The 26,542-nt window shown below is 42.8% G+C and overlaps 1 protein-coding gene across 3 annotated transcripts in view; it reads left to right on the forward strand.

The window, feature by feature from the left end:
• The first annotated feature begins 21,732 nt into the window (after window positions 1-21,732).
• The window catches only part of hspa12a (heat shock protein family A (Hsp70) member 12A), a 69,258-nt gene continuing 64,448 nt past the window's right edge, over window positions 21,733-26,542 (forward strand). For all 3 annotated transcript variants that reach the window (XM_087836965.1, XM_087836967.1, XM_087836966.1), the window contains exon 1: window positions 21,733-22,163. In XM_087836965.1, coding sequence (XP_087693091.1) covers window positions 22,124-22,163 — 40 coding nt within the window. In that variant the 5' untranslated portion in view covers window positions 21,733-22,123. The remainder of the gene's footprint in view (window positions 22,164-26,542) is intronic.

Consider the following 26,542-nt stretch of genomic DNA (forward strand, 5'->3'; position numbering starts at 1 on the left):
GAATAAAGAAATAACAGAATAAAGACGTGAGATCAACGATCATTTATTTAGTTTGATTTTTTCGTTTCTTTTTCACCGGACGTCCGGGAGTCCCCTGCGGCAGCAAAGGGCCGCGTCGGTTCCCTCACCGAGCATATCCGGTGTCCGTGGTACCAGAACTGTATTTATGGCACTACAGTGATTATGGAGAGATGGCACCGTGTCATATTCTTAAATCATTTGAAGCTTTTACTTCTGCTCATAAAAACATTTCGTTCAAACATCAGCTCTAAATCTCAGTTGTAGATCAGGTCTGTTCTTCAACTCAAACGCACTGATTTTATCGCCCTAATTAAAAACGTCCTCACTGAAAATCAGAAGCTCTTCAGTCACACTGACATCACATGTTAAATACGTCATCTATCAGGCCTGGAGCGAAACCTTTAGAAGTAAAACAAACTCAAACTCATCCAGGACTGTCAAACTGAAACACTTTTAACACACCAGCTCCTAAAATGTCCATCCCGAGCCAGCCTCCTCCTGGACGCTCTGAGACTGTAATGGGCCCATCATGCGCTCCTTTTTGTTCGTCCTCTCGGAGATGGTAGGCTACATCAGCAGGGTGCCTACGGGCTTATAAAAAAGAGATACAACAGCAGCTGCCACGAAAATGATTCGCGCGTGATGACTAGTTTGGGCTAAGTGACACAAATGGCATATGAAATTGTGCTGCGTGAAAAGTGTCTGGCGCTCATTTGTCACTTAGAACTCTGAATGTCTTTTTAAAGTGCTGGCGCCCATTGAAATTGTCAGCTCGCAGTTACTGAGGAGCTCTGGGAATCCTCACACGGGCTTTGTTGGCAGGATGAGGAATATATTCTTCCCCGGAGGTTTGGCCAGAGGATGCAAGTCCTACCCAAAGCTTCTCGGAAAATCACAGTTTACGCCAAATTTTGGTGTTTTAAAACGAATAAAATGCTCGGGGATCTTATCTTTTGTCAAGAAAAGACGCACGACGATCTTTCTAAACTGTGCAAGTGTCTTTCTCTGCTGATCATGCTTTACAGGCCATTCAGAGGCGCACAGACGACTCATCCCATCACAGTGAATGGGATGGTAACTGTTTATGTCAACAAACACGGATCATTCAAACGAATTCCCGTTTTAATTATCAGAGTGCTGACGTTAAACAGCTTACGCGGGGTCTCCACGGGTCACGCGAATAAAAGTCCGGCCTAATTAGCGTATTTTTCCCCTCCAGCCCCCCAAAAAAGAAAGAAAAAAAGCAGGAGGCTCGCCCAGCTCTCTGCATGGTCGCCTTCTCTAATTGCGTCTAATTAAAATCCCATAGTCATGTTTTCAAACTTTACCAGGTGTGGCTTGAATGGGAACACTGGTGAGCTTCCACAGTCTCCGGCTGATATCTACACAAGAGTCGTTTGTGGTGGTGAAGCGCAGCGCTGATGCTACACATTTCCTCTGAATGTGTGTGTGTGTGTGTGTGTGGCCAGATTTCTGTTTCTGGACATGCAGAATAAAGAGCAGCTATTTGCAGTCACAACAGGACGGCATCTCTCTGTAATCTCATTTTTAAATTAATGATCCTCATCAGTTTGATGCCAACACATCCAAACTTGTCACGGGTTCAAGTATTCTGCAGCTCTCTCACACACGGCTTACCAAATATTTTAAACGTGTAATAAGTCATCAGTTTTTCCATAAATGTCATAGTTCCCATGAAGTATGAGGCAGATTATAAAAAGGCTTAAGAGTCCACAGACATGCTTTAAACAATCTTGTTAAATTTAAACCTCTGTAACGCGCTCACATGTCGTCATTTGTCAGCCGTGCTTTCTCTGCGTACACACCTATGTTTTCTCCACGTGTGCTTAAGCAGCCTAAATCCCCTTAATCGAGGATATGGGATTTGTGTGTGTGTGTGTGTGTGTGTGTGTGTGTGTGTGTGTGTGTGTGTGTGTGTGTGTGTGTGTGTGGGCTGAAGCGAGATGCAAATAAAATGGATTCACCCATATTTATATCAAAGCTAAAACGATAAGTGGGTGTAGTTCCCTGTTTTCACAGGTGCATCCAGAGTAAAGCAGCCCGAGCTGAGTGCGGGTGTGCCGGCCACAGCCCCGCATTCAGACCGCAGCCGAGGGAGAGCTGCTGGGGAACCGTGGAGGAGGACGACGACTCAAACGTTTGTTTGCACTATGTACTCTATGGCCCATCTCTCTCCCTCTGTCTGTTACACACACACACACAAATATATATATATATATATATATATATATATATATATATATATATATATATATATATATATATACACACATAGGCATCTTTTATCCAATGTCATAATGAAATACTTCTTTCAGGCCGGAAAGGTGTCTCTACTTTCTGCACGTACCGCCCTCTAGTGGCGCACACAAATACTTCATCTTCTTTACCGTCATCCCATAACATAGTGTAAAGTTTGAAATACAAAAACAGAGAGATTTCTGTGTGTATATATATGTATATATATTTACACACACATATATGTGTGTGTAAATATATATACATATATATACACACACACACAGACAAATGTATATATAGGCCTGTTTGTCTGAGCAGACAAATATTAAGGCAGGAATTTACTTCGGTGTCACAGTGTAACACTTCTTTATAAGAGGAGGATTTACCTCATTTTACACACACAAAATTAGTTATTATTTCTTTTTTTCTGGTGACATTATTTTGTAAATTTTGTAAATCTAAAATCAAGTAATCCCGGCTACTTTATGAAAAGAAGTCAGGTTTGTAAAATGCACGACCCTTTTTAAACCATGTTGAATTACAGGAAGCAGGAGCAATGAAAAAGAAAATGCTGGGTTGTAAAAGAATATTTTCTATATTTATCAGATATAACCTACATTATTATGTTAACACAAGTCAATGTAGATTTAGTAAATTGTATCGTTGTGTATTTTTCAAATGTGTTTTTTGTTTCGCTGCACTTTTTTGCACGGTGGCTTTAAAGTGGTTTTTATTTTATAATGATAATGTAGAAACATGCTTGTAAATTTAAAGACCATTTTAAATAAACCACTGCTTTAGTTTTGCAACGACATCAGTTAAAGGGTCCATTTGTAAATATCACGGTCACTGTCAGTGCTCAGCTAAAAGTGCTTCATCAGTGTGATAATACTGTACATGTGAAGTGTGGTGCATAAAGACAAAGAGAAATCTGACAAAATGTGCAGAATATTACTTGCAGATTTTTTTTATTTTACTACACATTTTAGGACCGTGTCTATTTTTCCTCTCATGGAGAGAAAATCCAACATTCAGATAATAGAAATGTATTTTTAAAGAGCTTAAGAAATTAAAATAAATTAATTTACAAAATTAAATAAACACACACACAGACAGAAGACTCAGTAAAAACTGCAATAGCTCAAAAACTGCTAACAAGACATTTATGTTTTTAATATTAATTAAAATAATTCCATAAACCTTCAACATACAATTGTAATTTCTTAATGAACTGGGTAGCTCTCTATAAATGAACACATCATGATTATACTCAAATCATGCACGTGAGTAAACAAGTCAAACTCACTTACCCTTTGTGAAATCAATCCTGCAGACAGTTTTGGTTTTATGTGCAAGATTTTTTGGGGGATGTCTTAAGTTTTTTGTTGTAACCCCAATTTACTACTCAAAGCATAAGAAAATTACAGTTTTAAAAAGTGTCTCCATCTCTCTGGATAAGAATGAAGAAAAGACAAAAAGTCATATTTTCACTGGATCTGTCCTTGAGTGCAAAGCCAAGAAGCAACCTCTGCCCTCTCTGTTGTCAAGTGGACATCAAATGAACTAAAGTTTCTCTCATCTGTCCGCCACAACACATCAAGACATAAGGCAGTGTGAAACAATACTGAAAGACACAAGTGGGGAAGGCCTAATACTGAGCGGCCACTAGATGGAGTAAGATGCTGAGCATCATGTGAAACAAAACTCATCCTCAAACGATGCCAAACTTTGGATAATCCCGAGGATAAAACACAAAACAGAAGAAATACACCAGGTCCTACTGATCTCACTGCAGTGGTGTAGTGTAGGTCTGGGAGCTTTCTCGAGCACTTGTGACCATCACTTATTTCTCACATTCTGTTGATTTGCACTGCACTCCTTTAAAACCTTTAAAAACAAGCATCAGTGTTATCAGAGCTACAGTTCAGTTTGATATGATCCTGTCTTTGGTTTGGGGGTTAACCTCTCTAAATGTGCACACATTTGGAGTTTGTGGACTGAAATGGTCGTAAGTGAATGAGGGGTTAATTTTGGGCAGGGAGGTCCACGAGGGCAGCAGGAAAGTCTCCAGAGGTAGATTCAGGTTTGTCTTCCTTTTTTCGTTTTTTATGGCTTTGATTTATTTGTTGATTTAATTCAAGTATTTATTTTTAGCACGATTAGATTTACATTGTTTTTATATCTGTGCACACACACTTGTGCATCATATTTATTGTTTGTTTCTAAAGACTGAACCAAAACTCTTTGAAACAATATCACACCAACGTGTTGGAAAAGCGCATCGTTGTGGGGAAGACACACACGGTGCAGTGAGAGGAGACACAGTTGGTCTAATATGAGCCACAGGAAGCAACACTATGTAGCAGTGTGTATGTCTGTGTAATCAAGTAAACTGATAATATGTTGGGCATGCTAATGCTTACATATGTTTACTAGTAGATTTTACATTGTTGTGTAATTTTTGTGCATTTTGTTGTGTTCAAGTGACACTTTAATATTTGTTCCAGTGGTGTTGCATAAACACTTGTTATCTCTGGGCCACGATACAAAGAACCACATCCTCCTATTTGTGGTTGGTTTCTTCTTCTTTGTCTCTGATTCTGTTCGTTGTTTTTTGCACACTTTGCCAATTTCTGACATGTGGTGTTTGTGACTTCAGAATCTTTTCTTACCAAAAAGATTTTTGTTGCATACTTGACATCAGGAGGAAAAATTCATTGTGGTAAAGGAGATGAGACAGCACAGTATCTATGTCAGAAGGTGGGAGCATCAGGACAGCGATATCAGAAATGTCTTCTTGGAGAAATATGGGTTATTATCTCTTTGTAGGGATAGTTCTGAGGATGATTTGGACTCTGAACACAATATAGACACAATAGACATTTAATATTTTGTCCAGTCAGGACATTAGTCCATACAAATAAAATCCTCTAGATTGTTGGCAACCCAAAGCCAAAACGTTACAGGAACGTCAGCCTTAACTCAGTCATCTAAGAATAGGTCCATTTATTTTCTAATTGTTTTTTTGTAATCTTTCACCAGTCATAGGCATACTGATTCCATGTTATCAGTAGCATTTGCTTGTATATTAAGAATTTACCAACAGTGAGTTGTAACCACTACTACTAATTTACTCTTTAAATTGTTTTAATTGTCTTTATTTTTTCTTGGGAGTTCAGGGGCATTTAGGGCTTCTTCATCTTCCTCAGAAAAAGCTTGTAGATGTGCACCAACAGGCATATGTGGACCTGACACACACAAACAGCTTGAACGTCCATTTTATTCACAATAGCCACCAGGACAGCGACAACAACAACAATGGTGGCTTTCCAGTCGACGTGTCTCATGCTCAGCCCTCCTTCTCCGGGCTGCTAAAAAAGAGAAAGCATGAGCAAATTACTCTCAGCTGCCCTGCCAGCCTTCCCGGCACTGCACCCCCCCGCCTCTGCAGGGGAGCCACAAACAACACACCGCCACATACTTCCACCACCCAACTGAGGGCATGGAGCCATCTGACTGAGCCTACTCCACCTCCCGTCCCAGAGGGTGTAACAGGAAATCAGCCAAAACCATCTGTGCCTCTGGCCTATGGATCATCTTGAGCTTACAAGGCTGGGGAGCCAGATAGCACCATCTAATCCGGGCGTCGGCATCATTAATTAGGTGAAACCATTTCAGTGGTCTGCACAGAGGGTGAATGGGCATGTCAGGGGGTAAGTGATGAAAAGAGTTGCCCGCCCACCGGATTGCCAGACACTCCCTCTCGACTGTGTTGTATCTGGCCCCTCTCTCTTAGATAGTTTCTGGATGATGTAGACAACAGAGTGGTTGACCTCCCTTACCTCCTGGGACAAAACGGTCCCAGTTCCATGTTCGAGACATCTGCCTGCAGAACAAAAGGCAGGGAAAAGTTAGGGGTGTGGAGCAGGAGCAAGCCTTTTTCACCTGGTCGAACACCGCCTGGGACTGCTCCATCTACTGAGCTGGATCTGAGGCACCTTTTCAGGTGAGATTGGATAAGGCGCTGCTCAGCTTCACAAAGCCGAGCATGAACGAGCGGCAATAACTCCCTCACCTCCTTTTTGGTCCTGGACACAAGCAGAATACAATGGTGTTAGTTTTCCCGGTCTGTTGACACACCTGCCTGCTTCCCAAGTGGTAGCCCAGATACTGTACCTCTTTCTGTGCAATCGCACACTTCTTCAGGTTGGCCGTGAGCACTCAGGTACTCCCGGGCTGCGATCACCCAGTCTACATGTTTTGCCCAAGTGTCAATATGGATGGTAACTTCATCCAGGTGAGCATTAGCATATGCAATGGCTGGAAAGTGACTGGGGCTCCAAACAAGCCAAAGAGAAATGCAATAAATCGGTACAAACTGTACGGGTGGAGAATGCTGTTTTTTTTTACGGTGGAGACCAGAAAATCTGCCTGTAGCTCTTAGTTAAATCCAGTGTCATGAAAAGAACGAGCAGCGCCTCACTGCTCCAGTGAGGGTGAGCATCAAACTGTGACACTTCCTCAACTTGTGGTAGTCCACACAGAGTTTTACAGACCCATCTTTCCTCACCACAAGAGCTATGGGGTTGCCCCATGTGCTGTGGCATCTTTCTATTACTCTGATCTCCAGCATAACAGCCAATTCCCTCTGAACTATTTGCAAATATGTTCAGGTAACCTGTCTGTGAAGGTTCTCAGTCATCCAGGTCATCGTAAGGAGCTTGCAAAGAAAAGCGTCTGGACTTCTTTAAGTTGCTTGAAGACGTTTCACCTTCATCCGTGAAGCTTCTTCAGTTCTAAGGTCAAATGGTGGAGAGTCCCACATTTAAGCCCAGTCGGAGTTTCCCCCCGAGAGGGGCAAAAGGACCCCCTGATGATCCTCTAATCGCCTGAGCCAAGGTGTGAAAGCGGGTGTGGGTCCCAATCAGCCAGGGTTTCAGGTGAGTTCATTGTGAAACCTGGCCCCACCTTATCATGTGATTTCCTGAGGTCAGATGGCCCAGGGTGTGAGTGGGCGTTAAGGCGTCTGGGAAGGATCTCAAAACTGGATTATAGATGGCAGAGAGTTGGTGTCGTAAACCACCGCCTCTGTTCAAAGATGGTCGCTCACAGTGGACATAGATGCTTCTTTCACTCCTCTTTCAAACCATCTGTCCTCTCTGTCCAAAATGTGAACATTGGCATCCTCAAAGAGTGACCTTTGACCTTTAGATGCAGATGGACAGCTGGGTCTTGTCCTGTGGAGGTGGCTCTTCTGTGTTGTGCCATGCGCTTGTGAAGTGGCTGTTTGGTCTCTCCGATGTAGAGGTCTGGGCATTCCTCGCTGCTGTACAGCAAACACCACATTGTTAAGTCTGTGTTTTGGCGTTTTGTCTTTCGGGTGAACCAGTTTTTGTCTGAGTGTGTTGCTGGGTCTGAAGTACACCGGGATGTCATGCTTGGAGAAAACCCTCCTGAGTTTCTCTGATACACCGGCTACATAGGGGATGACAATGTTGTTGCGCCTGTCCTTCTTATCCTCCTTCGCTGGTGTCTGATCTTCTTTTCTGTGCCTCTTTGCTGACTTTAAGAACGCCCATTTAGGATAGCCGCACGTTTTGAGTGCTTCCTTTACATGTGTGTGTTCCTTCTTTTTCCCTTCAGGCTTAGAGGGAACATGTTCTGCCCGGTGGTGTAGGGTCCTAATTACTCCAAGTTTGTGTTCCAGAGGGTGATGGAGTCAAACAGGAGGTACTGGTCCGTGTGTGTGGGCTTCCGGTAAACTTCGATGTTGAGGTTGCCATTCTCTTCAATGTGCACAGCGCAGTCCAGGAAAGGCAAACAGTCGTCCTTTGTGTCTTCCCTGGTGAACTTGATGTTTTTATCCACAGCGTTGATGTGCGCAGTGAAGGATTCCACTTCTTGTGTCTTGATTTTGACCCAGGTGTCGTCTACATATCTGTACCAGTGGCTGGGTACTCTTCCTTTGAAAGAGCCAAGAGACTAACCTATAGTCGATGTCGATATACACCAGCACACCCGGGCATGTTTCATTACAGTGCTCTATGAATTGGTATGACCAGGCTGGGGGAGAACATGTCTCCAAAACGCTGTTGCACTGCAGCAACATCTGCTCTGTGGGCCTGTGTGAGATGGTCAGGAATGGTGTTGTTTGGCACTTCCAGCCCCAACTCATTGCTCTCCCCTTCACCAGGCCCACCAAAGAAGTGGTTTCAGTCTCTCTCCATGCTTTGGGGAGGTTAAGGTGATATACCTGTGTCTCCTTTCTTGTCTGAACACACCACCTCGCAGTCAGCATCCCCCACTCGCTGTGTGACCACAAAGGGTCCTTGCTACTTGGCGAGTTTTCATTCCAACATCAGTGTCAGTAGAAAAGTTTACCTGGCTGTTGTGGATGGTGTAGGATATGCTAGCCCGTCCCATGCTGAGCTGTTGTGAGGTGGGACCCTGTAGGACTGCAGGGTCGGGATTTACAAAGTGTAAATCTCGAGGCTTAATGACCTTTGTACAAGCACTCACACAAAGCTACGAGCACAAATAGCAGTGTAGAAAGTTCCAGGCAGCCAGAGTGTGTCTGTCCAACCAATCAGAGAGCTCATTACATCACACTGCGTGGCTAATTTGCATTGCTTCAGGGTTTCAGAAATAAAATAGCTAATTCAGTAGTTAATCCCATAGTTAATCCCAAAACGAATCTATTTGCTAATATAACAGCAAATAGATTAGCAAACAGGAAAGGGAAATGGATTTTCAAATTAGGAGTGGAATTGCTATTTTAAATGTACATAGAGAGACGCTGTACACACAATCACACTCCCCAAGCGTACTCTAAGCCCCGGGTCTAGGTACCCTTGCCCCTAGAGCGGGAAACTGCACCCAGACCCAGGTAGTGTTACCCTGGTTCAGTGTTACCCAGTTCAGCAGTGCTGCCCGGCCCCCCAGAGCCCGGGGTAGCCCACACGACCCCACCTCAGAGAAAACTGCACCCACCCCGTCATCCACTCATCTCCCAGACTACACAAGACAATAGACGCCCAGGCTGAGATCTTCCTCCACCTCTCCTGTATCTCCCCCTCCTGCAGAGTGAGTTCCTGAAGAGAGGAGAGCTCCTGCAAGGTGTAACAACCTCCCCCACCAGTTGAAGAGCCCCCCATGTGGCTCTATGCACTGGTGGCACCCCGCGCCAGTGCTGAGCCCCCATACACCCACCCGCCCCCAACCCCGGCGACACACCAACCAGGACCCAAGCCCCCGAGGCCCAGCCAGGGCCCCTGCCCGGAGACAGAGCACCCCCCCACCCCCACTAGGTGATGGAGCTGATCAAAGGAGCCCAGAGCAATTGATCTGATGTGGTGGCAGAGGCTGTATCAAGACTAATGTAATCTAATAGATAATTTCTATATTGGTTAGAATTAAGATTATTTTTATGTTTCCAGTTCATGAGGACCGTTTTCTTGGCGATGCATAGGGCAGTGAAAACCATATGGGCTATATTCTTCTCTGTAGTGACATTATCTAAGCTGCCCAACAAACACACTAAGGGGGAAGTTGGACTGTTACATTTCAGACACTTTGATTAGTCTTCACATATCTCGCGCCAAAACTTCTGAACTGGTGGACAGAACCAAAGAGCGTGGATATAATTGTCCGGTGAATTGGTTTGGCAGTGTGAGCAGTTGTTGGTAGACGTAAAGCCCATCTTGAACATCCGATGACCTGTATAGTGCACTCTATGTAGGATTTTGTATTGAATTAATTGAAGACTGGGATTTCTGATTAGATGAAAGGTTTTTAAGCAAATCTGAGACCAGAAGTTTTGGTCTAACTGATAAATCCGCTTCCCATTTTGCAGTAGGAAGTGATATTGATTCATCTGTTTTAGAAAGCATTCTGTATATTTTGGAAAGTAATTTGGGGGTTTTAAGAGTAAGAAATTGAACCACACTTGGTGGTGTTTGTAGTTCAACTTGACCCGGTTTAAATTTCTTTTTTATTATGGATTTAATTTGTTGATATTCTAAAAATCTTTTCTTGTTGATCCCATATTGTGTAACTAGTCTGTGGGCATCCCTGCCTGGTGCCCCTCAGGAGACAGAAGCTGGAGGATGTCTGGTCATTTGTTTTGACACGAGCTGTTGGGGAATTATATATTATTTTTAACCAGTTGATGAAAGAGGATCCAAAACCAAATTTGTGTAAAGTTGCAAATAGAAATTTCCAGTTAACTCTGTCAAACGCTTTTTCTGCATCTAGAGAAAATATTGTAGTTTCAAGCTTTTTACTGTATGAGTAGTCTATCAGATTAAGTAACCTATGTGTATTTGTTGATGAGTGCCTACCTTTTATGAAACCAGTTTGGTCAGGATGAATTAAGAGGGGGGTTATTTTCTCTAGTCTCTTCGAGAGAGCTTTGCAGATTATTTTAAGGTCTACATTTATAAGGGATATTGGACGATAGCTTGAGGGATATACAGGGTCTTTGCCTGGTTTTAGCAGGAGATTAATGTTTGCTGAATTCATATTTGATGGAAGTCTGCCCTTTTCTTTGATTTTCAACATCTTGTATGAAACCAACCCCCAGTCAACATCGAGTCTGTCCCTATGATAATGGTTAGTCCACCTGGTACCAGTTCAACCATCAGTGATTCTGGGGCACCGGTGGACTCTCAAATGATAGCGTGCCCCCTTGGCCGGTGGCGATGCAGAGACATCTTTGAACGGATGTCCGCCTGTTGGCTAATCTATTTCTATTTCTATTTATTTATTTATTTATTTTTTATAGCACTTTTAATTACAACAGAGGTGTTGACCTAAGTGCTGTACAAACATACAAATTACACAATAAAATAACAATATCAATTAACATCAATGCCAAATAGCTAATAACAAATAAATACATAAATAACTCTCATGAAGTATTAAAAATGTCTTTCAGTCTATTGGTCCCTGTGTGCTCACAATTATCAATACCTCACTGGTTTCTGGTCAGGTCCCTGTTTATTGTAAGAATGCTGTCATTCACCCACTGTTAAAAAAACCTAAGCTTGATGCTTCTCTTCTCAGTAGCTACAGACTGATTTCAAAATTACCTTTCATTTCTAAGATTTTAGAAAAGGTTGTGGCTAAGCAGCTTATAGCTGTTCTAGATGAATACAGCATTCTGGATAAATTCCAATCTGGCTTTCGTAGAGCTCACTCTACTGAAACTACACTTCTTAGAGTCTCCAACGGCATTTTGATGAGATGTGATGCAGGATAATGCTCCGTTCTGTTGATGTTGGACCTGACCTCCGCCTTTGATACTGTGGACCATCATATTCTGCTAGATAGGCTGAGACACTGGGTGGGTATATCAGGGGCTGCTTTGGACTGGTTTGAATCCTATTTGCATGAATGATCCTTTTCTGTGGCTACCTCTAAGTACAGTTCCTCTTCTACTTTTCTTGCTTATGGTGTGCCACAAGGTTCAGTTTTGGGGCGTTTATTGTTCTTACTGTATTTACTTCCTCTTCAACACTTATTGAGCACTTTTAAGGACATTTCGTATCATTGCTATGCAGATGATATTCAGTTATATATCTCCTTTAAGCCCCATGATGTTTCCAAGCTACAGATTTTGCATAAGTGCATAGACTCCATTAGATGTTGGATGGCTGGAAACTTTCTTCAACTAAATGAGGAGAAGACTGAAGTTCTTGTTTGTGCTCCTAAAAATGTTGTACCTAGTGTTATGGAAAACTTGGGTCCACTTGCTACATTTGCAAAACCGTCTATATTTGGTGTTAGCATTGACTCAGCTCTGACTTTGGATGCCCATGTAAAATCTCTGGTTCGTTCCTGTTTTTATCACTTGAGAAACATCGCTAAGCTGAGTTCCATTGTATTGTGCTCCGAATTAGAAATTGTTATTCATGCATTTGTTTCATCTCATCTGGACTATTGTAATTCTTTGTTTACTTGTTTATGTAAAGTCTCTTTGGAGCGTCTGCAAGTCGTTCAGAACGCTGCTGCAAAGCTTCTGACCTCCCAGTCCTCCCAGTCCTCCCAGTCCTCCCATGTCACACCCCTGCTGATTCGCTGCACTGGCTCCCCGTTAAATTCAGAATCCAATTTAAGGTTTTGACCTTGACTTTCAGGGCTAGGACCAACATATATAAGTGAACTTTTACATCCATACATTCCCAGCAGGTCCCTGAGGTCATGTGACCAGGGCTTGCTTGCTGTCCAACACACGAGGCTGAAAACAAAAGGCGACAAAGCTTTTGTAACTGTGGCCCCCAGATTGTGGAAGTCTCTCCCTTTGAGCCTGAGAGCTGTGGACTCAGTGGTCACTTTTAAAAAACAGCTAAAAACCCATCTTTTTAAACTTGCTTTTGGTTGATTTTTATTTTTAGGTTTTAGCTTCTGTGAAGCACTTTGTGATTTTTATCTTGAAAGGTGCTATATAAATAAAGTTTTACTTACTTACTTAAAAACCAGTGAGTAGAAATGTGTTTTAAGATAGGATTTTAAAAGGTTAAGGGTAGGAGCCTGTCTAATGTGGAGAGGCAAATCATTCCACAATTTAGGCGCCACGACCGCAAATGCACCTCTAAGAACCAGCCTCGACCTTAGTGTGGCCAAGAGTAAAATCGCCTGATGACCCGATCTAAGAGCTCTAGGGGGCATATAAGGCTGCAGTAGGTCTGACAGATACCCTGGGGTCTGTCCATTCAGTGCTTTATAAGTCACCAATAAGATTTCATAATTGATTCTAAAACGTACAGGGAGCCAGTGAAGCGAAGCAAGCACCGGGGAGATATGTTAATTTCTCTTAGTTCATGTCAAAAGACGAGCAGCGGCATTCTGAACCAGCTAGAGCCTTGATAGACAAATCTGACCAATGCCTACATATAAAGAATTACAATAGTCCAGTTGGGATAGGATGAAAGCATGAATTGTCCGTTCTAGGTTTTTAAAAGACGAAAAAAGATGTCACCCTGGATAAAAGCCTCAGTTTAAAGAAAAACGGTTGTACAACTAGACTAATCTGTTTCTCAAAGGTGAACTTATTGTCAAATATAATCCCCAAATTTTTAGCATGCGGTTTGATAAAAGGTTCTAAATTGCGCAAATTAAAATGTGAGGTTCAGGAATTGCAACTTGGTTGAAAAATGATCACTTCGGTTTTATTTTCATTGAAATTGACTAAATTAGAGGCCATCCAGGCCTAAACTTCACCGAGACACTGAAATAAAGGTCTATTGACCTCCCCCAGCCTCTGAGTAACCTGGAGGGGGCCTGTGAACAGGGGCGCTAGCTTGGCAGTGAAGCTAGATTGATCATCAAAACGTGGTGTTTCTGCCTAGCATGGCTGTGAGCCAGTGCCTTCTTGGCTTGATCGTGGGCCTTCTGAAGCCACACTTTAAAGGTCTCCCGATAGGGCATGGATGACTCCTTGCTCTCCCCAGATGGCTTCGTAAGCAGGTCCAGGGGTGTCTCCAGCTCCCTACCATACAACATCATAGCAGGGCTTAGTCCTGTACTCTCAAGGGGGCCATGAACTTATCCCACGAAGCGTGCTTATCACCCACGTATGCGTGGATGGCCATTTTGAGAGTTCTGTTCACTCTTTTGGTCTCTTTAGATTGTGGATGATAAGCCGTCGTGAGGCGATGGGTCGACCCAAGAGTGGAGAGAACATTCTCAAACAGTTCACTGATAAAAGGTGAGCCTCTGTCAGAAATAAGGTACCTAGGGGCCCCGTGTCTAGCAAACACCTCGCTAATGAACTTACTGGCTGCCACTTAAGCAGTCGCATCCCGAACAGCACACAGCTTGAGCAAGTAGTCCACGAAGACCAGTATGTAAGGGTTCACCAAAGCTGTGTGAGGCAGTGGTCGGACAAAATCGAGCCCTGTGTGCACCCAGGGCCTCTGAGGTGAAGTGGGGACCATGAATCCCGCTGGCTTTCTTTGACTGGGTTTTGTGAGTTGACAGACTGGGCATGACAAAACGTAGCGCTCAACCTCAGCTGACATCTTGGGCCAGAAAAACCGAGACTGCATTCTCGCTAGTGTCTTAGCAATCCCCAGGTGACCTGCAGTAGGGTGGTCATAATAATAACTACACAGGGTACCATGGAGAGCCGTAGGAGCATACAAATTGAGCCCCTCCTTAGGCCAAAGATCGTGCCAACATTTCGGGCCTCGGTGCTAGAGCAGGCCATCGTCGACCACCTCTTGCCAGTTCCAATGTTGATATGAACCGACCTCATGCTAGGGAGTCGAGAGATTCGTCGACCCTTGGTAAGGTGTATGAGTCATTCCGGGTCACTTGGTTCAGCCTCCTCAAGTCCACACAGACCCGTGGGTCTGCGCCCAAGGATTATGCCATCTTCCAGCATTTTCTGGACCTGTTCTTCAGTGAGTTGTTTTTTGCAGGGGCGGTGCGGTATGGGGGGAGGTTAATAGGCCTCGCTTCTCCCGTGTCGATCACATGTTCAGTTAAAGGGGGGCGCGAATAGCGCAGCGTGAAAAGACTTGGGTTGTGGGTTCTCTGGGGAGATGTCCACTTCCCAGCTTGCCCCTTAGTGCTATGATCCAAATGTTTCAGTAAGCTCTTTTGCAGCTTTTTCGACTTATTCATGCAAGTTTTCCACTTTAAGGTTGAGGTCAAGAGGTGTAGAGTGAGGGATGATGTACTTTGTCAGGCTTGGAGCTTCAGCATCCGAGTCGCAGCCATCTTCCTCATTCCCTGTGTCTGGGTGGGACGCCATTTCAAAAGTGTGTGGCTGAAACTACTCTCTCCCACAAAAGCGTTCACACACCATACCTAAGCATCAATATCAGTCAAACGGAGAGAGTCCGTGCACCCTCCGATGCTTTAGTGTTCCACCAATCATTGGCTTCCTGTTAAATCCAGAATTGAATTCAAAATCCTGCTCCTCACATACAAGGTCTTAAATAATCAGGCCCCATCTTATCTTAATGACCTTGTAGTACCATATCACCCTATTAGAGCACTTCGCTCCCGCTCTGCAGGCCTACTTGTTGTTCCTAGAGTATTTAAAAGTAGAATGGGAGGGAGAGCCTTCAGTTTTCAGGCCCCTCTTCTGTGGAACCAGCTTCCAGTTTGGATTCAGGAGACAGACACTATCTCTACTTTCAAGATTAGGCTTAAAACTTTCCTTTTTGCTAAAGCATATAGTTAGGGCTGGACCAGGTGACCCTGAATCCTCCCTTAGTTATGCTGCAATAGATGTAGGCTGCCGGGGGATTCCCATGATGCATTGAGTTTTTCCTTTCCAGTCACCTTTCTCACTCACTATGTATTAACAGACCTCTCTGCATTGAATCATATCTGTTATTAATCTCTGTCTCTCTTCCACAGCATGTCTTTATCCTGTCTTCCTTCTCTCACCCCAACCAATCACAGCAGATGGCCCCGCCCCTCCCTGAGCCTGGTTCTGCTGGAGGTTTCTTCCTGTTAAAAGGGAGTTTTTCCTTCCCACTGTCACCAAAGTCCTTGCTCATAGGGGGACATATGATTGTTGGGTTTTTCTGGTCTAACTTACAATATAAAGCGCCTTGAGGCGACTGTTGTTGTGATTTGGTGCTGTATAAATAAAATTGAATTGAATACCTTTTCCTTCTCTGTCACATTGGGCCTGACATTTTTCCTTTAACGTCACCTTTACTGTTTTTTATATTTATATCTACATGACTTCTTCTCATTGCACTTTTGCAAACTTATCGGCCTCTTTCCATCTACACAGATACGTTCAGGAATAAAAAAAGTTTTTCTATTCCTCTGTGTTTGATTCTATGTATTGAATGAATTATATCAAAACAATATCTGGTCTTCCAAACATATTACAAATATTGCCATCAGTAATTTGTTTATTCATTGCAAAGCTTCTTTCTGGAATAACAAACACAACACCCACTTTTTTATCTAATAATTTGGATGCATCAGTATATATTTCCACATGTTCTGAATACTTTTCCCTCATATGATCACATACCTGGGTTTTTACTCAGCCCTCTTCGCGTATGCAGTAAATGAAAATCAGGAGTTGTTTGGTCATATAGCAATGGCACTGCTGGACTTATATTTTTGTTACTAGTTTGTCTCTCATTCATTTTCCCCTCATAATCCACCAAAACTGATTATTTGTACACTTCCTTTTTCTTGACTAAATTTAATTATACTCTGTGCTATATATGCGATGTCCTTTTAACTTTACTAAGTAATTTAAAGCAGTTTGGTGTCTTCTGATTTCTAGCAGTTGTTTACCCATTTTAAACTCACAGTGTGGACACTGGTGTAGTTTGAGTGGCCCCACATCACAGCCTCAGCGCCTGATACAGAATTTTAATTTAAAGCTATTTAACAATGTTTTAGCCGCTGAACCACAAACCAGAACTGATCTAAGGAGACCTTTATATAAAGCCTTTAATGCTGTCCACTCTGCACCCCACTCGCTGCCTTTTAAATATCTTAAAATATTCAAAACCTTTTTACATTTCTCAGTTATTTCCCCAATATGTGTTTTCCATGTAAGCCTTTTATTACAACAGATACCTAAATATAAAAAAATCAACCTTTTCTGTTTCATTTCCATATAATTTGAGATTAAACTGCTAATCTACTCTCTTTTATGTCAAAATAATCCACTTTGTGTTTGTAACAGAGAACTTAAATCCCAACCCTCCTCTTTTGGAGCTGTACTTCAGTCATGATGAACCTTATATTTCTTCCTCTCTTCCAAATGACTCCATCATCTGGAAACAATGAAACTCCCATTGATTATATTATTAAATACCTCATTAATCAATATGGAACATATTACTGGACTAACAATACTTGTGGATTACCATTCTGTACCTCATAACCTGCACTGAACTCTTTTCCTACTTGTTCAAAGATTCCTGATCCATTTCTACATGTTTCCTGTCGATCTGATGCAGCTTGACCAGGAGTCTTTCTTTCACATCATTTGTCTTCTCAGTATCTAAAAACACAGCTGATACTCTCTGCTTGGGTCGTCTTACTTCATGTTGTAGACACAGAGCTGGATCCATCTTGCTTCTTCTTTCCTAAAACCACTATGAGAATATTTGATCTTACCATTAGTTTCTAAGAAATAATCTTTCATTCACTATTTTTTCCATTATTTTCTCCAGATGAGATGTTAAAGTTATCGGCCTGTAACTTCCAGCTAAGCTTGGATCCTTTCCTGGTTTACAGATGGAACAATAACAGCCTTTTCCCACCGATTTTTTACTTTCACCCCATATTCTGTCAGATAATTTTACTATTCTACTCTTACCAAACTTACGAAGGTTTTTAATCCTGCAGTAACTAATTAGATCTGGTGCTGGAGCTGTATTTCTTTCTTTAAAGCATTATGTAACTCTGCCATTGAAAACATGACAGTTATCAGTCCTTCATGTTCACCTCTTTCTTGTAGGGCCTCCACATGTTTCCTTTGTGTTTCTGCATTATTTAAACTTTCTATGCTGTGAACTTTGCAAATGTTCCTGCCGATAGTTCGGCTTTACTTTTGTTATTAACTATTTATCTTTCATTATTGGATAGCCATACTCTTTCCCGTAGACAGACATATATTAATATCTCCAAAGTGTTACAGTATTTCATCCAATATTCCCTCTTATTCCCATTTTAATTATTCTTCTAACTTCTGCCTGTTTCCTTTTAGAGCCTTATATTTTTAACACACATTATTATTATTTTCAGTGTTTTAAATGCATTACTCCTGGTTTTAATTATGCTTTACATTCTTGTGTCCAACACACAAGAATGTAACACACTAACCTTTCCTTTTTATTACCTCTTTTCTTTGGGATAGACTTTAAAGTTTAACTGATTAATTGGCTGATCAACATCTTCCATCTCCATGTTGTCATTATGATGCCCCATAAAATGCTGTGTGAGTTCAGTCACTGCACCAAACTCCCTCCAGTCCAAGTCTTCTTTAACCTTTTACATGGATTATAAACATGGATTACTTTGATGCCTCCTTCCTTAGACCACACCTCCACAATCATTACTTCAACTTCTACTGCCATGCTTAGTTTGTTATACTTCACTCAATGAACATTGCACATTCTCGTCCATTTCCACCAACTCTGTCTTTAAGTAACCTTCGATAAGAAAATCTAGATTTGGTTTAAACCAATGTTTCTTGTGTACACATGATGTCTGGATTTAAATGTAATGAACACATCTGTGCCCTGAAGCGCCTGTCCATGTGCAGTGGCTGGCGTTCCATTGAAGGATTCACATTAAGGTATAACGTGTGAGTCTGATGAACCTTCTCCATGACTAAGATACCGGGACAGATCCTTCATATCGGAGAACTGATCGTTTTTGTTTTGTCTCGTTCTGAACCGTTAATGACAAGTTTGACTGGATTCCAGCCTGCTTTTTCCATCTGGTCCTTGTTCTTTGTACCTCTGCATCCTTCCTTCTCGCTGACTATTTTCCTTTCCTTCCTTTTTACAACCCGTTTGTAGTTTTGTAGTCATTTACCAAAACGACAGATGGTGAGTATTTGGCGCTTTTTTCCCCAGTAAAAAAAACAACACAACACAACAAATCAAACAAACAAACACCCACTGTAACCATATTAATTTATTTCCTTGTAAATCCATAATCTAATAAGACATTGTACTTTCCTCAAATGACACAGTGTGTAGTGTCTTATAATCCTTATTATCTGTCTTTGGTAGCATAAATAAGCAGGTTAGCTAGTAGTTACAGTATGTAAGAGCTGTTAAAATACAGGTAATACATAATAAATACTGCACAGTAAGGATCTGTAAGACTCCCACATGTCTAAAACCATAACTGTGAATCATTTAACCAATAAAACTCTTAAAAGTCATAAATCAGCCATGATCATATAGCTTAATAATAAAACGTTAGCATTATTGGACAGCCAAGAACGTAGTGTGATTGTTAGTGTGCAGTAAATGTTTGTACACAAATGCATATAGTTATCTTAATAATAAATGTAAGTTCATTTCCATCAGTTATAGTCTTCTGTTCATGCATGAGTCACTCAAACGCACCACTTCCAGTACAAGATACAGATTAAGGAGAATGCCCCAGTTCACCTGAAACGTTTGGTACCATTGCTGCAGAAAGCGCTGGAGCTGGGAATAACTAACGTTTCCAGTAGCTAGTGGTGCATCCCCACTGTTCTGACAAACAGAAAGATTTTCGTATTGATTTCTGGTAAATAAATGCCATTTCTAACTTTCATCCTAGAACTGGTGACCGTTTGGATAAAGGATAGGTGGACACCACCCAATCATTTCCTGTTCCCACCACTGAGAGGAAGGCGAGAGGTTTTGTAGGCCTGGTTGGATGGTACAGAAACATTTGTGTCCCGATTTGCAGACAGAATAAGTTGTGTTGAATGACCTCAGCAAGAAATTGGGTCCTAACAAGCTACACTGAACAGAGGAATGTGAGAGATAATCCAGCCTGTTGTCCACAGCCTTGACTTTGACAAGCAATCATCCTGCAAACAGATGCAGAAGGCGTTTTTTGTTTGCAAAGAGGCCGCTGGTGCTCTCAGAGCTGCCATGTTTGCTGGTAAACGGAAACTTTGATCAATAAAAATAAACTTGGGCTGTACTGAGTCTTTGCCACGGGGTGCCATGACAGAGACGCCTCTCACAGATACATCGTCCAATCTCGATCAAACTTTCACGCATGGTAACGTCCTCAACACAATCCAATTGCGATATTTGACAATGGCCACAGCGCCACGTAGCGGGGACAGGAAATGTCACGTATTGCATGTTGGGGTACAGTTTGAAGGTGCGTGCCCCCAGCAACCACACATTTGTCCATAAAAACATTAAGAAGTTGGACTTGTGTTGCACTGTAAACTGTGAGCTTACAGATACAACCCCGGCAGCATGGAGGGCTTTGATGTTTTGCCACGATGAGCGATTTTTCTATAACACATAGAAATCTAGTCCAAACTCCACAGTCAGGATGACAGTCCTGCCCTGAACACACTCATATGCCCACTCTCGGCAAAATTTAGAGCGCCACCTACTGGAAACAAGAAATGTCAAGTCAACATGTTGCCACTTAAGAAGCATTACTCCTGCTTCTCTTCTGTAGGGCTAGCTAGATGCTGAAGTACTGCGACTAGAGCAGGGTCGGCAACCTGCGGCTCCGGAGCCGCATGCAGCTCTTTAGTCCTTATACTGCGGCTCCGCCTGGTTTGGGAAAATAAATTACAAGTATTTACCTGAAGTGTATTTTTTGTTTTAGTTCTTTTTAAACTTGTAGTTCTAAATTGAAAGATTACTGTGATATTGAAATATAAAAGTAAAATTATATTTTATTATTTTTCACTCAAAATAAGCGTCACACTCTGGAAGCCGAGTTAGTTCAGCTGGGTCTTTACTTTGTTATATTTCTTTAAGAGTTCAAAATGTGTTAATTACATAAATAAAATGTAATTTTCTCTGTAGCACTTCATGGATTTCATAAGCAACACACCTTAGCTGTTCACACAAGGATAAAAAACAATATATACAGTGTTATCTTCACTTTAGATGTCACAAAGTATTTGCGGCTCCCAGTGTTTTCTTTTGCGTGGAAACTGGGTCCAAATGGCTCTTTGGGTGTTAAAGGTTGCAGACCCCTGGACTAGAACCTTTGGACATCTGCACTGTTCCGGTATCGTGCCCCGGCAGCAGCAGCGCTTTCTTCAAATGTTTGAAACCCAAAGTATTACGCCTGGTGTGAAAATGTAAAAAGTAGGAAGTATAGATACTTTTGTTAAATCTAGGATCTAGAAGAACATCAGAAAAATAAATACTCAAGTAGAGAAAGCTACCTGAAAGTAACGTACCTGCAGTAACGACGTATTTGTACTTCCTTACTTCTCACCTGTATTATAATGCCTTATATATGACTGTCACAATCTGTATGGGGTATGCAGACTGTGTTTGTGAACTGGACCAACGAGAATCACGCACATGTAGAATAATAACCAAACCTAAAGACAGTTAAACAGAAGGATCCATCGTATCCGGACTGCAGGGGCAGCAGACCTCTCCCTCCCCAGCCACCTCCTCCAGCCTGTCCGCGGAACACTGAGGCGTTCACCGGCCGCCCGGGGCGGGTCCTGGGTCTGCCCCGGCCTCCTGAAAAACCTAAAACACAATAATAATCACAAGACTCGGGACAACAAACATGCAAATGTTAGTTTGTTTTTTAATTAAAGTAATTAAAGTGGAGGGGGGGGGGGGGGGGGGCATGATCGACTTGTATGAATCTAACCTGAATGTATTTCGCGTGTTCACTCGTTTCATGGGGTTTTAGTTACACTAGTCGGAATGCTGGTACAGCGGTAGTGGGGTACAGTGGGTAGTGGGGGGTACAGCGGTAGTGGGGTACAGTGGGTCGTGGGGGGTACAGTGGGTCGTGCTGCATCTTTTGCGGCTGCACCGAGCAAAGCTGCCTCAGACCGGACAGGGGCAGCATTCCTGGTCAGGACAGCCATGAATGTGATGGGAGGGGCGGACAGAGCAGCAAATCTGGGGTCCAACATCCTCCGTGCTGAAGCTTTTCTGCACCTCTCCCGCTTCTACGCCCTCGAAACCTCGACCCTGTCCACGAACATCTCCAGGTCTTATGCACACAGCGACAGGCGGTAAAGCGAAGCTCGGGGCACCGCGTTAGCGACGAAAACCACGTTTTGTTTGATTTTCCCACTTCGGCCCGGTGCGCCTCAGCAGCCAGGAAAATTGCTTGGTGTAGCTGCATCGGAGAGAAGGCTCGAGGGGAGGTGAAACTGCGGGACACGATGACCGAGAAAGACGCATCGTCAGAGAAGATAATCACAGGTGAGTTAGCTTCTCCCGCAGCGTCTACAAACACCTCTGTCGGTGCGAGCTGCGGGGCTCTGATTGCGGTTACGCAGCTGCTTTTCGGCTCAGTCAGACTCTGATATTTGTCCGACGGTGGCACTCTGCGCTTCGGTCTGGTTCTGGCCAAAAAGCGTCTGCGACACCTTTGCTGCAGTGCAGAGAGGCTGTGTTTGAGACCCTGCCTGGTTTCCAAGGGCACTGTGTTGTGCAGGACCTCGCCCGCTGCACCGAGCAGGAACATGTACGAACATGGCGATGTGAAAAGTTCTCGCTTTCTCCGGCTCGTGTTTTCCGAGCTCGGTGTGGCAGGTCGTTACCGCAGACACAGACCGGGTCTGTCCTCCATGACGGTGCGGGGTTTGGTCACGTGGCCCATCCCACCGGAGCTGTGACTCAATGCAGCAAAAAAAGAAGTCTGCACCACATCCTCAGGTACTGCTCATCCCCGCCCAGGCGGAGCTGGCGTGTGATGGAGTCCCGAGCTGTGCTTCACATCAGCGGCGTGCACAGTCTGCTGTGTTAAAGTTGGCATCAGCGGCTGGAAGTCTGTGATTTTATTCTTGCTTGCTGAAATAACACAACAGTTCCGTGTCGCACTCCAGATGTACATTTAAGCATGCCAAGAACATTTATCAGAATCAGCGCACTTCATTAATCCCTAAGGACATTATGTGGGTTACAGCTGCTCCACTATAGTAACAGAAACATTTAACAATACAATATGTTACAGATTTACAGACACAAGAAAGACTTTTATTTTGACAGTTTCAACCTGTGAGGTCACCATTTTATACGATGCACTTATACCAGCACTTCTCTACCTATAGCATTTCAATGATTTCTTGTGTTATATATGAGCTGAAGTTGTGCTGTTTGTGTTGTGACGGGTTTAAATTAGGCAGAAATCCCAGAGCCTGGCTGGTTAGAGTCTGCAGAAGCTCTTTCCTCACAAAAACAAAAGAAAATGAAAAAGCCTGGGCCGGACACTTGGCAGCTCTCCAGACTTATGTAACGTCACTGAATGAAACAGAGGCTCCACCCTGATGATGTCCCACAGGAACCAGAGCTTCATAGAACTCTTTGTTTGGCTTGGACTCAGCTAAAAACCACTTCTTCTGAGAGTTAATCTCCTAACCTGTGAGGTAATAAAGTCATATTACCATGTGTTTATCTTCCATCTTCACAGCAATAGTTGGCGATGCTGTACTGGATGAACTTTCACACAGTTCCCAAAAAATGGAAAGGTTGCCAAAGATACAAACACTTCTTCATGTCGCACTCAGCCAGGATAGTCTGCAGCTGAATGATGCCTGATTTGCTCCTCTGGAAGATAGAAGGAAGAAAACTTTGTAAAGTGTCTGAATCAAAAAGACAACATTAGCCTGCTGAGAACATAAAGATTTTTGGCGTTTCAGTCAGTAGTTTACAGATTGACCTAAAAAGGAAAAGATACTTGGATCAGTCCTGGGAGAAGACACAAATCCCTTTGGGCTATGATTCAAGGAATATGGTGTAAAAAACCCTTAAACATGTGGCACTACCTGCTGTGGTGGCCACATGTTTAAGGTTGCCTCGACAGCATGTATGATGTTGTTCCCGCTGGTTGTAGCACTTTCAGTTTCAGGAGCTAAATTAGGCACAAATCGGAGCTCCTTCTGTCTGTTGGTAATGTTCTCGTGACATCACACCCAGGCACGTCAGGCATACTAACTACAACTTTACTTCCCTAAACAGTATAGACCGTGTACAGGAATATGTTTATGCATATGATGGTAAGTCTGGATTATCTGCCTTCATATCACCCTAGCCCAGGGGTGGGCAAATCCATTGTCCTGCAGGTTTTAGATCTCACCTTGGGTCAGCACACCTGAATCACATGATTAGTTCGTTACCAGGCCTCTGCTGAACTGCAGGACATGTTGGCTGTGTCCCAATTCAGGGTCTGCAGCCTTAACGGTCCTCAAGGGCCGTGTACTCAAAGACCGCTAAGGCCGGAAGTGCGAGGCTTGTGAAATGGGACGTCTAGCTTCCGTTGCGCTGCCCAGGTTGCCTAGCAACCATGATACTAACAGCTGGAAACGTTTCATACAGCTTTGTTTGACAGAAATGAAGGAGAAAATCTTTTGTTCATTTGTTTCTACATGAGCTTTGATCCTTCTCTGATTAAGCTCAGCTATTGAACAGCGTATATTTTAAAGTAAAGGCTTTAAAACCAAGTTAGTACAAACGTCACTAATGTCACATGACTTTGCCGACATGTGGCCAACAGTAATGTTTTAATGTTCTTCGTTATTAAACATTTGCACATAAATAAGTTCAATTCAATTCAATTCAATTCAATTTTATTTATATAGCGCCAAATCACAACAAATGTCGCCTCAAGGCGCTTCATAGATACAGAGAAAAGCCCAACAATCATATGACCCCCTATGAGCAAGCACTTTGGCGACAGTGGGAAGGAAAATCTCCCTTTTAACAGGAAGAAACCTCCGGCAGAACCAGGCTCAGGGAGGGGCGGCCATCTGCTGCGACCGGTTGGGGTGAGAGAAGGAAGACAGGATAAAGACATGCTGTGGAAGAGAGACAGAGGTTAATAACAGATATGATTCAATGCAGAGAGGTCTGTTAACACATAGTGAGTGAGAAAGGTGACTGGAAAGGAAAAACTCAATGCATCATGGGAATCCCCCGGCAGCCTACGTCTATTGCAGCATAACTAAGGGAGGATTCAGGGTCACCTGGTCCAGCCCTAACTATATGCTTTAGCAAAAAGGAAAGTTTGAAGCCTAATCTTAAAAGTAGAGATAGTGTCTGTCTCCCGAATCCAAACTGGAAGCTGGTTCCACAGAAGAGGGGCCTGAAAACTGAAGGCTCTGCCTCCCATTCTACTTTTAAATACTCTAGGAACAACAAGTAGGCCTGCAGAGCGGGAGCGAAGTGCTCTAATAGGGTAATATGGTACTACAAGGTCATTAAGATAAGATGGGGCCTGATTATTTAAGACCTTGTATGTGAGGAGCAGGATTTTGAATTCAATTCTGGATTTAACAGGAAGCCAATGAAGGGAAGCCAAAACAGGAGAAATATGCTCTCTCTTTCTAGTCCCTGTCAGTACTCTTGCTGCAGCATTTTGGATTAACTGAAGGCTTTTCAGCGAGTTTTTTGGACATCCTGATAATAATGAATTGCAGTAGTCCAGCCTGGAAGTAATAAATGCATGAACTAGTTTTTCAGCGTCACTCTGAGACAAGATATTTCTAATTTTAGAGATGTTGCGCAAATGGAAGAACGCAGTCTTACATATTTGTTTAATATGTGCGTTGAAGGACATATCCTGGTCAAAAATGACTCCAAGGTTCCTCACAGTGTTACTGGAGGCCAAGGTAATGCCATCCAGAGTAAGAATCTGGTTAGATACCATATTTCTAAGCTTTTCAGCGCCGAGTACAATGACCTCAGTTTTATCTGAGTTAAGAAGCAGAAAGTTAGCGGCCATCCAAGTCTTTATGTCTTTAAGACATTCCTGCAGTTTAACTAATTGGTGTGTGTTATCTGGCTTCATGGACAGATAGAGCTGGGTGTCATCTGCATAGCAGTGAAAATGTATGCTATGTCTTCTAATGATGCTGCCTAGGGGAAGCATGTATAATGTAAACAGAATTGGTCCTAGCACTGAACCCTGTGGAACTCCATAATTAACCTCAGTGTGTGAAGAGGACTCTCCATTTACATGCACAAATTGGAGTCTATTAGATAGATATGATACAAACCACTGCAGTGCAGTACCTGTAATACCTACAGCATGTTCTAATCGCTCTAACAGGATATTATGGTCAACAGTATCGAATGCTGCACTAAGGTCAAGAAGGACAAGCACAGAGATGAGTCCACTGTCAGAGGCCATAAGAAGATCATTTGTAACCTTCACTAAAGCTGTTTCTGTGCTGTGATGAGCTCTGAAACCTGACTGAAACTCTTCAAATAAACCATTCCTCTGCAGATGATCTGTTAGCTGTTTGACAACTACTCTTTCAAGGATTTTTGATATGAAAGGAAGGTTGGAGATTGGCCTATAATTAGCTAAGACTGCTGGGTCTAGAGATGGCTTTTTGAGTAAAGGTTTAACTGCAGCCACCTTGAAGGCCTGTGGTACATAGCCGATTATTAGAGATAGTTGATCATATATAAGATCGAAGAATTAATCAATGGCAGGACTTCTTTGAGCAGTTTTGTTGGAATAGGGTCTAAAAGACACGTTGATGGTTTGGAGGAAGTAATTATTGAAGTTAACTCAGAAAGATCGATTGGAGAAAAAGAGTCTAACTTAACATCAATGGTACTAAGAGTAGCTGTAG

Source organism: Neolamprologus brichardi, unplaced genomic scaffold (assembly GCF_056152115.1).
Source record: "Neolamprologus brichardi isolate AB-2024 unplaced genomic scaffold, ASM5615211v1 NODE_ptg000032l+_length_1147064_cov_1, whole genome shotgun sequence".
In the NCBI taxonomy this organism is placed as follows: domain Eukaryota; kingdom Metazoa; phylum Chordata; class Actinopteri; order Cichliformes; family Cichlidae; genus Neolamprologus; species Neolamprologus brichardi.